The sequence below is a fragment of the Nematolebias whitei genome, chromosome 7 (genome assembly GCF_014905685.2).
Source record: "Nematolebias whitei isolate Nwh7 chromosome 7, NemWhi1, whole genome shotgun sequence".
Lineage (NCBI taxonomy): Eukaryota > Metazoa > Chordata > Actinopteri > Cyprinodontiformes > Rivulidae > Nematolebias > Nematolebias whitei.
The window spans coordinates 29,266,155-29,279,313 of NC_056504.1; the positions used below are offsets into that span (position 1 = coordinate 29,266,155).

The window sequence follows — 13,159 nt, forward strand, 5'->3', positions numbered from 1 at the left end:
ATATTTCATCTAGAGTTGTTATATTAAACATTTCAGATTAAGTTACTACCTTGTAAGAACATTAAGCATTATAAACCTATTTCTTTAGCATATAATATTGTACTTTATCACTGCATTATAAGTATGTACAACTAATATTACCAGTATATCATAAAAAATAGGTTTACACATGCTTATTGTTCTTACAAGGTAGTAACTTCATCTGAAATGTTTAATATAATGGCTCTAGATGAAATCTATAGGTGAACAGATTTGCTGGTGAAGATTCTCAGTCATCCAGGTCATGATAAATTCAAAAAATGTTCAATACAAAAACAGCTGGACTTTATTTGTAACAGAAGACGTTTCGCTCCTCATCCGAGGAGCTTTCTCAATTCAATGAGCAGTAAGTAAGAGATTCAGGTTATAAGGCTGAGTGAGATAAGACACACACACATATGTAGATTTGACAAGTCACACCTCAACACCTTAACAGTAGGGATTTCTTAAGGTCTTTGATACTCTTAATTCACAGATGAGACCCCTCAGATCCCATCAAGTGTGAAAACCAGCTGGGAATCTGTCTTAAAGTTGCATTATAGGTTTTTGAAAGTGGAAATCTGAGACCTCCTCTGTTAAGAGATGGCTTTTCTCTTTTTACATAAATTGCTTCCTTCACCCCCCTCTCAAACCATCTGTGTTCTCGGTCCAAAATGTGCACATTTTGGTCCTCAAAAGAGTGTCCCTTATCTGTGAGGTGGAGGTGAACAGCTGAATCTTGTCCTGTGGAGCTGTCTCTCCTTTGTTGAGCCATGTGTCTGTGAAGAGGCTGTTTAGTTTCTTCAATGTAGAGGTCTGGACAGTCCTCGCTGCACTGGACTGCATACACTACACCACTCTGTTTGTGTATGGGTGTTTTGTCCTTAGGGTGGACCAGCCTCTGTCTGAGAGTCCTGCTGGGTTTGAAATGTACTGGGATGTTGTGTTTGTTGAAAATTCTTCTGAATTTCTCTGATACTCCAGCAACACAAGGGCTGACGATGTTTTTCCGTCTGTCGTTCTCCTTTTTCTGTTTATTAGTGTGTTTTGTAGATTTCCTCACTGACTTGACAAAAGCCCAGTTAGGATATCCACATGTTTGGAGAGCTTCTTGAATGTGTTTGTGTTTATTTTCCTTCCCTTCTGTATTCGTGGGGACGCGCTCGGCCCGATGCTGTAAAGTTCTGATGACAAGAGAGTTTGTGTTCCAGTGGATGGTGAGAGTCAAACAGAAGATACTGGTCTATGTGGGTTGGTTTTCTGTAAACTTCAATTTTGAGGCTGTCCTCTCTTTCCATCTGGATCAAACAGTCCAAAAAAGGCAGCTTGTAGTTGTTTGCATCCTCTCTGATGAACTTGATGTTATTATTGACCGAGTTAATGTGTCTGGTGAACGCTTCTATTTCCTTAGCTTGGATTTTGACCCAGGTATCATCCACATATCGGAACCAATGGCTTGGCGTTGTTCCCTCATAGGAGTTTAGGGCTCTCTGTTCCACTTCCTCCATGTAGAGATTGGCAACAATGGGTGACACTGGAGATCCCATGGCACAGCCACGCTTCTGTCTGTAAAAACTGTCATTGAACTTAAAAAGGTGGTGGAGAGGCAGAGATCCAACAGGGTGCAGATCTGGTCTGGGGTGAAGTTGGTCCTGTTGATTAAGTCCTTGTCTTGTAGAAGTTGTTTTCTGACGGTTTCTACTGCTTCAGACATGGGTATGCAAGTGAAAAGAGAAGTCATATCATATGATACAAGGGTTTCTCCTGGGATTAGTTTCAAATGTTGAACTTTGTTAGCAAAATGAATGGAGTTCTTTATGTGATGAGGTGTGTTTCCAACAAGAGGAGCTAAAATACCAGCCAGATGTTTAGCAATATTGTATGTCACTGAGTTCATGCTGCTGACGGGTCTGAGTGGTGTTCCTTCTTTGTGTATTTTTGGAAGTCCATAAAGACAGAGAGTGGCTTCCCCTGGGTGCAATCTATAATACAATGATTGATTGTTTTCTCCTTTTCAAGTTTTTGCAGGTAAACTTTGACTTTCTTTTTATAGGTGCTGGTTGGGTCCCTCTTCAGAGTCTCGTAGTTGTTGCTGTCGCTCAGTAGTGTAGTTTTCCTGGTAATCAGAAGTGTTGAGGACTACTGTGCATCTTCCTTTATCAGCTGGTAAAATGGTGATGTTTTGGTCCTGGCTGAATGATGTTACAGCTTTCCTTTCCTGTGGTGTGAGGTTTGAAGGAGGCGGTTTGGCACTGGAGAGGGTTGCTGATATTTTCATTCTGAGTTGTTCTGCCTCTGCTTCCGTCAAGTTGTTTCTAATCGCGGATTCAGTGGCCGTGATTAGTTCCACAACAGGTATTTCTTGAGGGGAGATGGCAAAGTTTAGTCCTTTTGCCAGCACATCTTTCTCAGGTTGTGTCAATGTCCTGTTAGACAAATTTCTAACCCACTGGTCCTGAAAATTTGTGTTGGCGACAACCTCCTGATCTTGACTGATGGTTTGTGATGAGAAAACAGCTCTCTGTTGTAATTTTAGAAACTTACTTTTTTTACTTTCCTTGCTCTTTTGATGCTGTGAAAGCTGGGCCTTTTCAAACTAAACAAGAAACTTCTTCCAACAGAGGAAGTGGTAGCAGAGGAGACAGCTTCTGGAGGGTTTGATCCATTTTGAGTGAGAGCGCTTCAATGGTGAAGTGGATCTGTCTTATTCTCTCACTGAGCAGCTTGTTTTGAGCTTTCAGGAGTATTCCTTCTGCTCTGTGTCCTTTGATCGTGGAGTTGAGTTTTAAACTGCTGGGGGTTAGTTTTTCTTGTCTGAATGTCAGACTGAAACAAAGATATAGTTCCTGTAGTCTGCAAACTTCCTTGACATCTTCTCAAACTCCCGCACTGCTTCTAGGGTATCCTTCCCAAAATGCTTAGTAAAAATGCTTAGCTGTCCAGACCTCTACCTTGGGGAAACTAAACAGCCTCTTCACAGACACATGGCTCGACACAGGAGAGCCAGCTCCACAGGACAAGATTCAGCTGTTCACCTCCACCTCACAGATAAGGGACACTCTTTTGAGGACCAAAATGTGCACATTTTGGACCAAGAACACAGATGGTTTGAGAGGGGGGTGAAGGAAGCAAGTTATGTAAAAAGGGAAAAGCCATCTCTTAACAGAGGAGATCTCAGATTTCCACTTTCAAAAACCTATAATGCAACTTTAGCAGTTTTCACACTTGATGGGAACAGAGGGGTCTCATCTGTGAATTAGAGTAACAAAGACCTTAAGAAATCCCTACTGTTAAGGTGTTTAGGTGTGACTTGTCAAATCTACATATGTGTGTGTGTCTTTTCTCACTCAGCCTTATAACCTGAATCTCTCACTCACTGCTCATTGAATTGAGAAAGCTCCTCGGATGAGGAGCGAAACGTCTTCTGTTACAAATAAAGTCCAGTTGTTTTTGTATTGAACGCTTTTTAGAATTTTGTATTGAACATTTTGTGAACAGATTTGGCTCATTATTTAACAAGAAACTGGTCAGTTTTGTCTCTTCACCCTTAATGTATAATAAACAATTATTAATGATTTATAAAGTGCTTATAGAGGAATTAATAAGGTATCTACCAAATAACATATTTATTAGCATCTATAAGGGGAGCTCCAACAATTTTCAGTCAGGTTGTCTGGACAGTTTCTTTTTTTGCTGAAACTTTTCACCTTCCATCCAGAAGGCTTCATCATTTTTTTTATTTATTTTTTTTGGTTTTGAACCAGTTTGACATGACTGTCGACGATGAAGAGGGCCGGCAACTGAGGAGGGGGCATGCCAAAGACACCATCTTAGCACCAACATAATTCAATTCAAAATTCAATTCAATTCAATTCAAAAATACTTTATTAATCCCAGAGGGAAATTATTTGTTGTTGTAACTCGTTATCCTCATTTCATTAAGAGATGTCATAGATGCTGATGACTGTAGGCAGGAAGGATCTCTTGTAAAGGTCCATCCCACAGTGGATCCTAAGAAACTGGCTGCAGATGTCGTTCGATCCGTCCATCCAAACTTGGCTGGCCTCTCGGTTCCCTCGGGCTGTAGGACCGCCCAAATGCTGGGCAGAACTCCTCCCAGAGCAATGGCCACTCCTCCCAGCAGTCTGCCAAGCTCCTCGTCGCTGCGGATAGCCAACTGTAGGTGCAGAGGGACGATCCTGTCCTTCTGCTGTCATGAGCCGTGTTTCCTGCTAGTTCCAGGATCTCAGTGGCCAGGCACTCGAGCACAGCTGGCAGGTAGATGAGAATGTGTTCACAGAACATCCTTTTCAACTCACTTGTAATTTGGGGCTGTAGTTGAGATATTATTTGAGCTTTTGAGTTGTTAATCAGCTGCTGTTGGTTGTAGAAAACTGCCTTGTTGCCATGGTTACGCATCATAACAAATGTCCAAAACTAAAAAAGTTTCAGTAAAAATCCTTCCAGCTGCACATCATTTGATACCAGAGGAAACAATCATCCAAAAAAAATTGTGATTTACCTCCAGAAAAAGAGGAATTAAGTTTCCAAAAGCAAAATCTCAAAATGAAAGTAACAGAGCTGCTCCAACATGCAGCCACCTTGAGCGGCGCAATTCTAGAATTGGTTTGTTGTTTTAACTGGTTTGTTCCACTTTGGAGTAAGCTGTTTGGGGGAATAATCAGTTTTGTTGTGGGTTTCCTTGACTGATGAAGCCTTCTGGATGGAAGTTGAAACGTTTCAGCAAAAAAGAAACTGTCCAGATAACCTGATGGAAAAATGTTGTATTGTATACCTGGATTATTGAGCATGGACTTTTTTTGGCTATAAGGGGAGCCTTATTGTAAAGTGGTACCAAGTTTTCTTCTATACACTTAAAATAGTGTTCATTACTTGTTTCTTAAATACTATAAAATATTTCAAATGAATTAGTTTTGATGAGTTCTTGTTATCACTATGTTAGCATTGTTTGTTGTTTTCTATTATTAATTAGTTGTTTGGATGCTTCTAATCATGGTGATTTGATTGTGTGCAGGAGTCGGGGCAGTCTATACCCGTGGTGGTTGAGAGCTGTATTCGATATATCAATTTATATGGTAGGTTCTTTTCCTGCTTTTTATTTTATTTTTTCGGGAAAATAAGAAAAACTCTAAGCTTTGCTAGCAAATCTTTGTGAATTAAAAACATAAACTAAGCATAATGGGTTTTTTTTATATTATGTGGACAATCATTGGGGAACAAATAATTTCCTTCTATAAGAAATGTTTTTGTCTCTTTGTGTTTATTTTGTTTGCATGTCTTTATATTTAAGGTTTGGCATAAATTGTTCATTTGTGTAAATGGGGTGCAGATGGCATGTTATTTGCTAGAATCTGCACATTAAACACATTTACTGCATCCAAATTTTAATTTGTACAATTCCTGGATGTTTTTTTTTTTTTTTTTTTAATATGTAATTTTATTTCATGCTATACTTGTTTCAGCTTAAATTCTTACATTTTGACTTAAACAGTTTTGGCTGCAGTCTCTTTGTTTTTGTGTAAATTATTCTTTATTTTAAAGTTGGACACATAAAAGTTTAAAGAGACAATTAATTATATAACACAAGAAACATTCCAAATAAGCCATCAAAACAAATTCATAATTTATCTGCAAATCAGTTTAGGCTCAAAAACAATGACATGTTCTTAAAGGTTCATGCAAGAGATTTTCATTAGTTTAATGTTTTCCTCCTCCTGAGGTGTCTCTGTCTTTGAGGAGCCTCCCATTAGGTCCAGTCTGCTCTGATTAGTAGTTAAAGAGCAACATGGACGTGTTTGGCAGCCGCTCATTGTTTATATCAATCAAGCCAAATTAGACTCCAGGCTTGCTTTGTTCGAAGTGTTTCATTATCGTGTCATTAGTCCTGAACTATAGACATGGAATCCCGTATAGATCGGTAGAAATGTTTTCTGCAGTAGAAAACTCCCACTTTTGTGTCAACACAGACGTTTCTACATAAAAAAAGTATAACACACTTTTAGTATAACTTACAAATTAAACTAGCAGAAAATGCACAGCACATTTAGTTTTTGTTCTTTTAAAGGAGCTGCTTGAAACAGTTTATGAACAAAAAAAAACATATGCTTCCTGTGCAAACTGTTCAGCTCTGCTAAATACAGAAAGGAAAAAAAAAAAAAAATACCGTACCAGTATATGTACTTAAGTTGGTCAAGTGCTTAAAACCATTGCTTTAAGTCGTTTGCTTTTACTCACATGTTTGACTTTAGATTAAATCAATATAAATCTCATTTTGCCAAATCTAAAAGTGCACAGATGAGCAGCTGGGGGTATTTTTATCCAACTGAGCATCTTTGTTCATGCCACCTTAACAGGTTTTTCTGTGTCCGCAGGTCTGCAGCAGCAAGGTATATTTCGGGTTCCAGGATCTCAGGTCGAAGTGAACGATATTAAAAACGCATTTGAACGAGGTTAGTCCCTGGTTGACTCGCCGTCTTCTTTTGATTGGTTTTAAATTGCGTTTTGCCCACCTGAAAAGCCACAGTGCGTCTCCCACAACTCCAGAGTGCAAATAAAAAGCCTCCGTGTCGCATGCAGCCCCCTGTAATGGACGTGCAGACCACTTAATGCATAAAACATCAGATCAGCATCCGGGAGTAATAACAAATGAGGAAGCATTACTGCGTTATTGTGCTCAAATTTGAAAGACACGAAGAGTTGCGTCAAAGCCATGTCAAACAAATGTGGATGCTATGAATGAGTAATGAGAGAATTAAGAGTCGGGTCCATCTGCAGGAGAAGATCCGCTGGTCGACGATCAGTCGGATCATGACATCAACTCTGTTGCTGGCGTTCTCAAGCTCTACTTCCGCGGGCTGGAAAACCCGCTGTTCCCCAAAGAGCGTTTCCTCGACTTTATATCCACCACTAGTGAGTCGCATTACAGGAACACATCTGAAATAAGCTAAAATATTTATGACAATCGTTTCACGTGCTCCTCATGTATTTATTTATTTTTTTGTCCTTTGAGAATTTGACTCTGGTGCGGAGAGAGCTCATCATCTTCAGCAGATCATCGTGACTCTTCAGAGGACCGTGATCGTCGTCATGAGATACCTGTTTGCATTCCTAAACCAGTAAGTGTCGTCGCAGCAACATTAAAAGGCACGTTGTTACTGTGATGCTCAGTGTGCACGTCTCTCCAAGCCTTTCTCAGTACAGCGATGAGAACATGATGGACCCTTACAACTTGGCTATCTGCTTTGGCCCCACGCTGATGCCCATACCAGACGACCAGGATCCAGTGTCCTGCCAGGCACACGTTAACGAGGTCATTAAGACAGTCATCATGCACAATGAGGCCATCTTTCCGAGCCAGCGAGAGTTGGAAGGACCTGTTTATGAGAAGTGCATGGCAGGAGGTGAAGAGTACTGGTAGGTGCAAGGAATGATATAAAAAACAACTTTTTTCTATATTCTCCAAGTAATGACTAGCAAGGATTCAAGGTTCTTTATTGTCATTCGCACCACATGTGGTACATGAGGTGGAACAAAATTGTGTACACAGGGTCCCAGTTACATCCAACAGAAGTATAAAATGGAAAAGAAAAACTGTAATAAGAGTTAAGATATGAACTAAGAAAAATATTAACTAAAAATATAGTAAGCTCTAGTAACATATAAAAATACGTCGAACAGCAGCACGAACATGAGTCTGTGTGATCAGATGAGCACGCATGAACACAGCAACATGAAACCGATCAGCAGCAACATGATGTGATTTTTTTCCAGTGATTATTCTGGTTAGATATTCATGAGTCTAACAGCCTCAGGGTAGAAGCTGTTCCTCAGTCTAGTGGTTCTACACTTAATGCTCCTTAACCTCCTTCCTGAGTGAAGCTGGGCAAAAAGTGTGTGCTGGGTGAGTGGAGTCCTTCATGATGCAGGTGGCCCTCTTCCTGCATCTGGAGGAGTAGATGTCTGGAACTTTCATGACATGCAGAATGTGTAACAATGTACTTTTTTTGTTCACTGATTTGAACAGAAATTTTACTACCAAATGAATTGTGTTTGGGTTTAGGAAGTGCAGTTAAAATCACAAAACAGTTGACTAAACAGAAGAACCTACATGCAGAATCTCATTGGGATGAAGTGATGAGTCAAAATTGTAAGAATAGGCAAGTTTTCCATTGTAGACTCCTGTCGTTCTGAATGATTGCAATCAGCGAGCTGTTTTTGAAAATCGCAGCCAATTGTTGTAAACACAGCTTGTAACAGCATTCTAGGGTGTAAACCGATTTATTTTCTGTCCGCATTGGACTCGCCTCAGCTCACCCTGTACCCATCTTGGCATGATTGAAACTAGCTAAACTTTTGAACTTAAGATGTGACTGAACCACTTTTTAAAAAATTATTGTCTGTGTGGTTTTTAGACTTTTATACCAGAGATGTCGCCTCACATGTTTTTAGCATATGAAAGCATTTGTGCATTTATGACACACACAAAAAAATACAGCTTTAGGGCTCTAAAACTACTCACACAAACTTTTAAAACATGTTCAAAGACTGCTACTTATACAAGATAATTGAGAACCAGAGCAAACATTTTGAGAGAATGCATTTTAGAGACTCTCCTAATGCAGTTCATCAACAGTAGTAGGAGCCCCATGAGGTAACATGAAGAGTTCAAAATGGCTTTTTTTGTTTTACACAGAAAATATTTTGCCTGTGTTGCTTTCTGTTGTGTGCCTTATGTATAAGACACCACTGAGCAGGTTATTGTGTATTATATTTGTTAATTATGCCAAAAACATGATTATGACAAATACATATTCTAAATCAGGGGTTCTCAAACTTTTTGGGTTCAGGGACCCCTTACAGGGGAGAAAAAGTTTTAGGGACCCCCTCATAACCCTTATGTTTATTAAATAATTTTCTTCAATTTGTCTTTAATGCAATGGAAATATTTGTGCAACATAAATACTTCAGACCTGTTCTTTAATAGTGTTAATACAATTTTTATACTTTTAAACAAGATATTTTTCATTCTAAACACACAATTAACAAAATATTTAATTTCAAATTCCAAAAAGTTACAGGTTTGAGTGGGCGATATGGCTCAAATATAATATCGTGATATTTCAGAGCATTCTGGTGATAACGATAAATTTCGTGATATAACAAAAAAAAACAGAAATCATAGTTATTCATTTGACAAAATTAACTTAACATGTTGCTTTGCAGTATTGTATAAAAACAAAAAAAACCAAGGGTTAATTTTACTGAAATTACTTTATTTAGTAAAGTATTCAGTCTCCAAGTATAAAAAGAAAAGTAATCTTTCTGTTATTTAGATTGAACACTTCTGCACAAAATATAGATCAATAAATCCACCACAAAAACTAAAGTGCAGGTGAAGTTTCCCAAAATAACTAAATAAACTGAAGCTCCAGATCTGTTGAGCATAAATGTAACATACAACAAAATATATGTTGCCTTTAAATGAGCTATAACTTCCAGAACTTGTAACAAGGTGATCAGCTGACCCTGAAGCTTGTGGAGTTTCAGCTTCCTCTGTTCCTGCAGGAATGATTCATTTCTCTGATGCTCTGTCTCTGATCACCTGACTCTGTTCTTGGTTCATGGACTATGGAACTCAAGAGACAGACCTGCGCGTGTTTGTACTGGCACTTTAGAGCGGGGGAGACGTAGCCGAGAGCTGTGCCCGCACCGGCAGCTCAGAGCGGGGTGGGGGAGGGAGAGACAGTTGAGCTGTCTGTACCTGCAGTTTAGAGCTGGATGGAGAGACGCAGCCGAGCCGCGCGTTGTTTGTTTTTATCTTTTTAGCTAGCTAGCATTGCGCGCAACTAATTAGCGTTATGTCAGTACCGACAGGTGGATGGGGGGTGTAGCATTTCGGTTTGTTCGTTTGGCGCACTCGGTTCTTTCAACGGGGCGGGGCACTTGACGTATTACATCATGAAATTAGCATATCATGATATCGTTTAATTTCCTGGGCAAGCTTTTTTTTACCAGTATTATCGTGAACGATATGATCTGGCCCAGCCCTAATTAACAACATCAAAAACCACTTTAAAACTTTTATCTATTCACTTAATGAACATAAATGTGTTGCCACTTCTTCAAATTATTACAGAAAACTTTACATCAAACTGAATAGAATCATAACAGCAGTAGTCACACCAAGTAACGGGGATTAATTTGTAAACTGATCAATGCCGGAATGCAAATGGTGGGGGGTCCTCCCCAGAAAAATTTGAATAAAGTAGATGTGTTTTCCTGCATTTTGGTGTATTTTAACAAGCATCTATCTACGTGCTTGTAAAAATAATTATTTATTCATTCATTTGTGTTTTGCGGACCCCTGGGGGTCCGGGACCCCGATTTGAGAACCACTGTTCTAAATGTCCCCCTGTCAAAGGAGCCCACAGCACATATTAAATCTTCATGAGCTTAGACCTGTTGCTTCTGGGAACAAACTCCAATCCTGAATCTAATCATTTTAGGTTTATATTTTGGGGTGTGTGCTTTGTTTTATTTAATTATTGTTTGAAAAAAGCTTTACGGCAACAATTTAGAAACAATATAGGTCTGTTCGGACAGTCGGCAAACCAGATTTTTATTTCTAATCAAATCTCAAAGACAGACTGCCCGCTCTGTTACTCGTACGTTATTAGATCAGCTGCGTGTGACCAGAAATCTCTAACTTGTCTGCAGGTTGCTACGGTAACAACAAAGGTGTCACTAAAACTGCATAGCAACTCTGCTCCTCATGCGTTCACAAGCTGCCCTTAAAGGTGTCGGCACATGATTTTATGTTTTACTTTTTTGTTCTTGTTTACCGTTTTTCTCTGCACTAATTGTACAAGACTTATTTTTCCAAACAAATGCCTTTTAATTTTCTCCATTTTTGTGCCTTTGACCCATAAATTGATCTTAGTGAAACATCTCTGTTCCAAAAACGCACCTGAATGGGAGGGATTGAGGAGATTTAGTGGAAAATTAAATTATTTTCTTCAAACCTCATATATGGACTCCACTTTTGTGCCAAACTTGAGCGAGCTGATGTGAGAAATCCGTCAAGCACCGGTTTACTTTGTGATGTTGTTCTAAATATGTTAAGAGTTGTACCATGTGCATTTAAAAGTTTAAACGTAGTGTGAGAAAAAAAAATCACATTTAAGTCTACCACAAAATGTGGTTTAGATCCTCAGAAGAACTTTCTTGTGGTTGCTGTTCCGATTTTTGGAAATAAATCATGAAATGCCAAAACAGTTGTAATGAACGCCAAAAACGAAAACATGGATTGTCATTCGGCTCTGACCTTTAGCGTTCCTTCTTGCCTGTGCAGTGAAAGTCCTCACAGTGAGCCGGGGGCTCTCGATGACATCGACAACGGAACCGGACCAAACACGAGTGATGAAGGTCAGACACCAAACGCGATCGATAAACTGTCAAGATCGCAGCTGCGAAGCCTGGAGCCGATGGAGGAAGTAATGAGATTTGTTCAGCTGAGCTCCATCGTGTTCTTTGTGCTGCAGAGTTTGAGCCGATCGAGGCCATCGCCAAATTTGACTACGTGGGCCGAAGTCCAAGGGAGCTGTCTTTTAAGAAGGGAGCGTCTCTGCTGCTGTACCTGCGAGCCTCTGAGGACTGGTGGGAGGGCCGGCATAACGGCGTGGATGGGCTGATCCCACATCAGTACATTGTGGTGCAGGACATGTAAGTTTGACTTTAAAAACCCATAAAGGATCAGCAGAAATCAGCCTTATGAGTGACTTTCCTTTCTGTTTTTCCTGAGTTCTGTGTTGTCGCTTTTGTCATTTTTAGTTTTAAGTAAAACCACATCAATAATCTACTAAAGAGCAGCACCACGTTATAATTAGACAAGTCGGTCTTTGAACAAAACCTTGAATTTCTCCGTCAGATTATTTCTTCAAAAGGAGATTTTAGTTACACGGCAAGTAACTTAAAGGTACAGTACTTTTAAAACTGGAGTTGTGTGCAGTGCTTTTGAGCAGTCACTATCTTACTCGCAGTAGATGGCAATCTGGTATTTCATTGTTGGGATTCAAGAAGTTTGCGTCAAGCTAACAGTAATCAGAAAAAGGTTTTCTTTGTTAATGCAAATTTCTACCGTCTAAAGCAAGACGACCTCAAAATTGCCCCGGATGTTCAAACTAATGCTGAATCAAATAATTTTATACCTTGTTGCTTTTGATTATGTAGGTGTTTTAATTTGTTGCAAAATTTTCAACTGAGTTCTTGTGATGCTACATGTTTGTAACATGAACCTCTGCTGCCACTGATCAGCTTCTTCTGTATAATTTGATCATTTGACTCATAAATATAGATATTTATGCCTTTGTTTTCTCAGATTAAATGAACATAGCCTTATATTTTTGTCACTAAATTTTAACGTCTAGTTGTTTTGTGCTTCATGGTGGATCAGTGGGTTAGCACTAGCCTCACAGTAACCAGGTCCTGGGTTTGACTCTAAGCTAGGGCCTTATTGTGTGATGTTTGCATGTTTTTTTTTTCTTCTTCTTCGTGTTTTTTCTCCAACAGTCCAATAATATGCATGCTTGATTTACTGGTGTTTCTAAATAGCTCCTCGGTGTTTCCCCTGCCATTATACAAAGAGGGTGCCCTGCCCTGTCAACCGAGCCAAGCACCCTACCTACAAAGTCCCCCACGACAGTTCCGCTACTTCTGGAGCAGAGTGGAGATTTTAGCAACAAAGCAACAGGATAAGCAGTTCAGACCTAGCATTACTACCGTAACGCTCCACTAATGCAGCGTTCATTTGAACTAGAGAGAATTATAAAGTTTTAATTAATTAATGTATTGTTGGTTCTTTTGGCTCTTCTCTGAGTGGATGCTAGTTTGACTTCTTTATGAAAATGCCCACTGATTCTCTAAGCTGAGTTTGTTCTGACTGTTGTCTGATGCAGGTAAGATACTGCCTATTTACATATTCACCATACAACCCCACTTTGAAAATAAGCACCATAATAATCAAATACTCCTTTTTTTTTTTTATTATTAACATTTTTAAATTGTATTATTAAAAAAAAAATATATATATGTATTTTTTTATATATATATATATATATATATA

General features: G+C 39.2%; 1 protein-coding gene across 1 annotated transcript in view; it reads left to right on the forward strand.

The window, feature by feature from the left end:
• The window catches only part of LOC119412354 (SLIT-ROBO Rho GTPase-activating protein 3), a gene marked incomplete at its 3' end in the record, with an annotated part of 45,427 nt that extends 33,964 nt beyond the window's left edge, over positions 1 to 11,463 (forward strand). The window contains 6 exon segments of the mRNA XM_037679345.1: positions 5,054 to 5,114; positions 6,411 to 6,488; positions 6,814 to 6,948; positions 7,049 to 7,154; positions 7,225 to 7,452; positions 11,390 to 11,463. Coding sequence (XP_037535273.1) covers positions 5,054 to 5,114; positions 6,411 to 6,488; positions 6,814 to 6,948; positions 7,049 to 7,154; positions 7,225 to 7,452; positions 11,390 to 11,463 — 682 coding nt within the window.
• Positions 11,464 to 13,159: the final 1,696 nt, after the last annotated feature.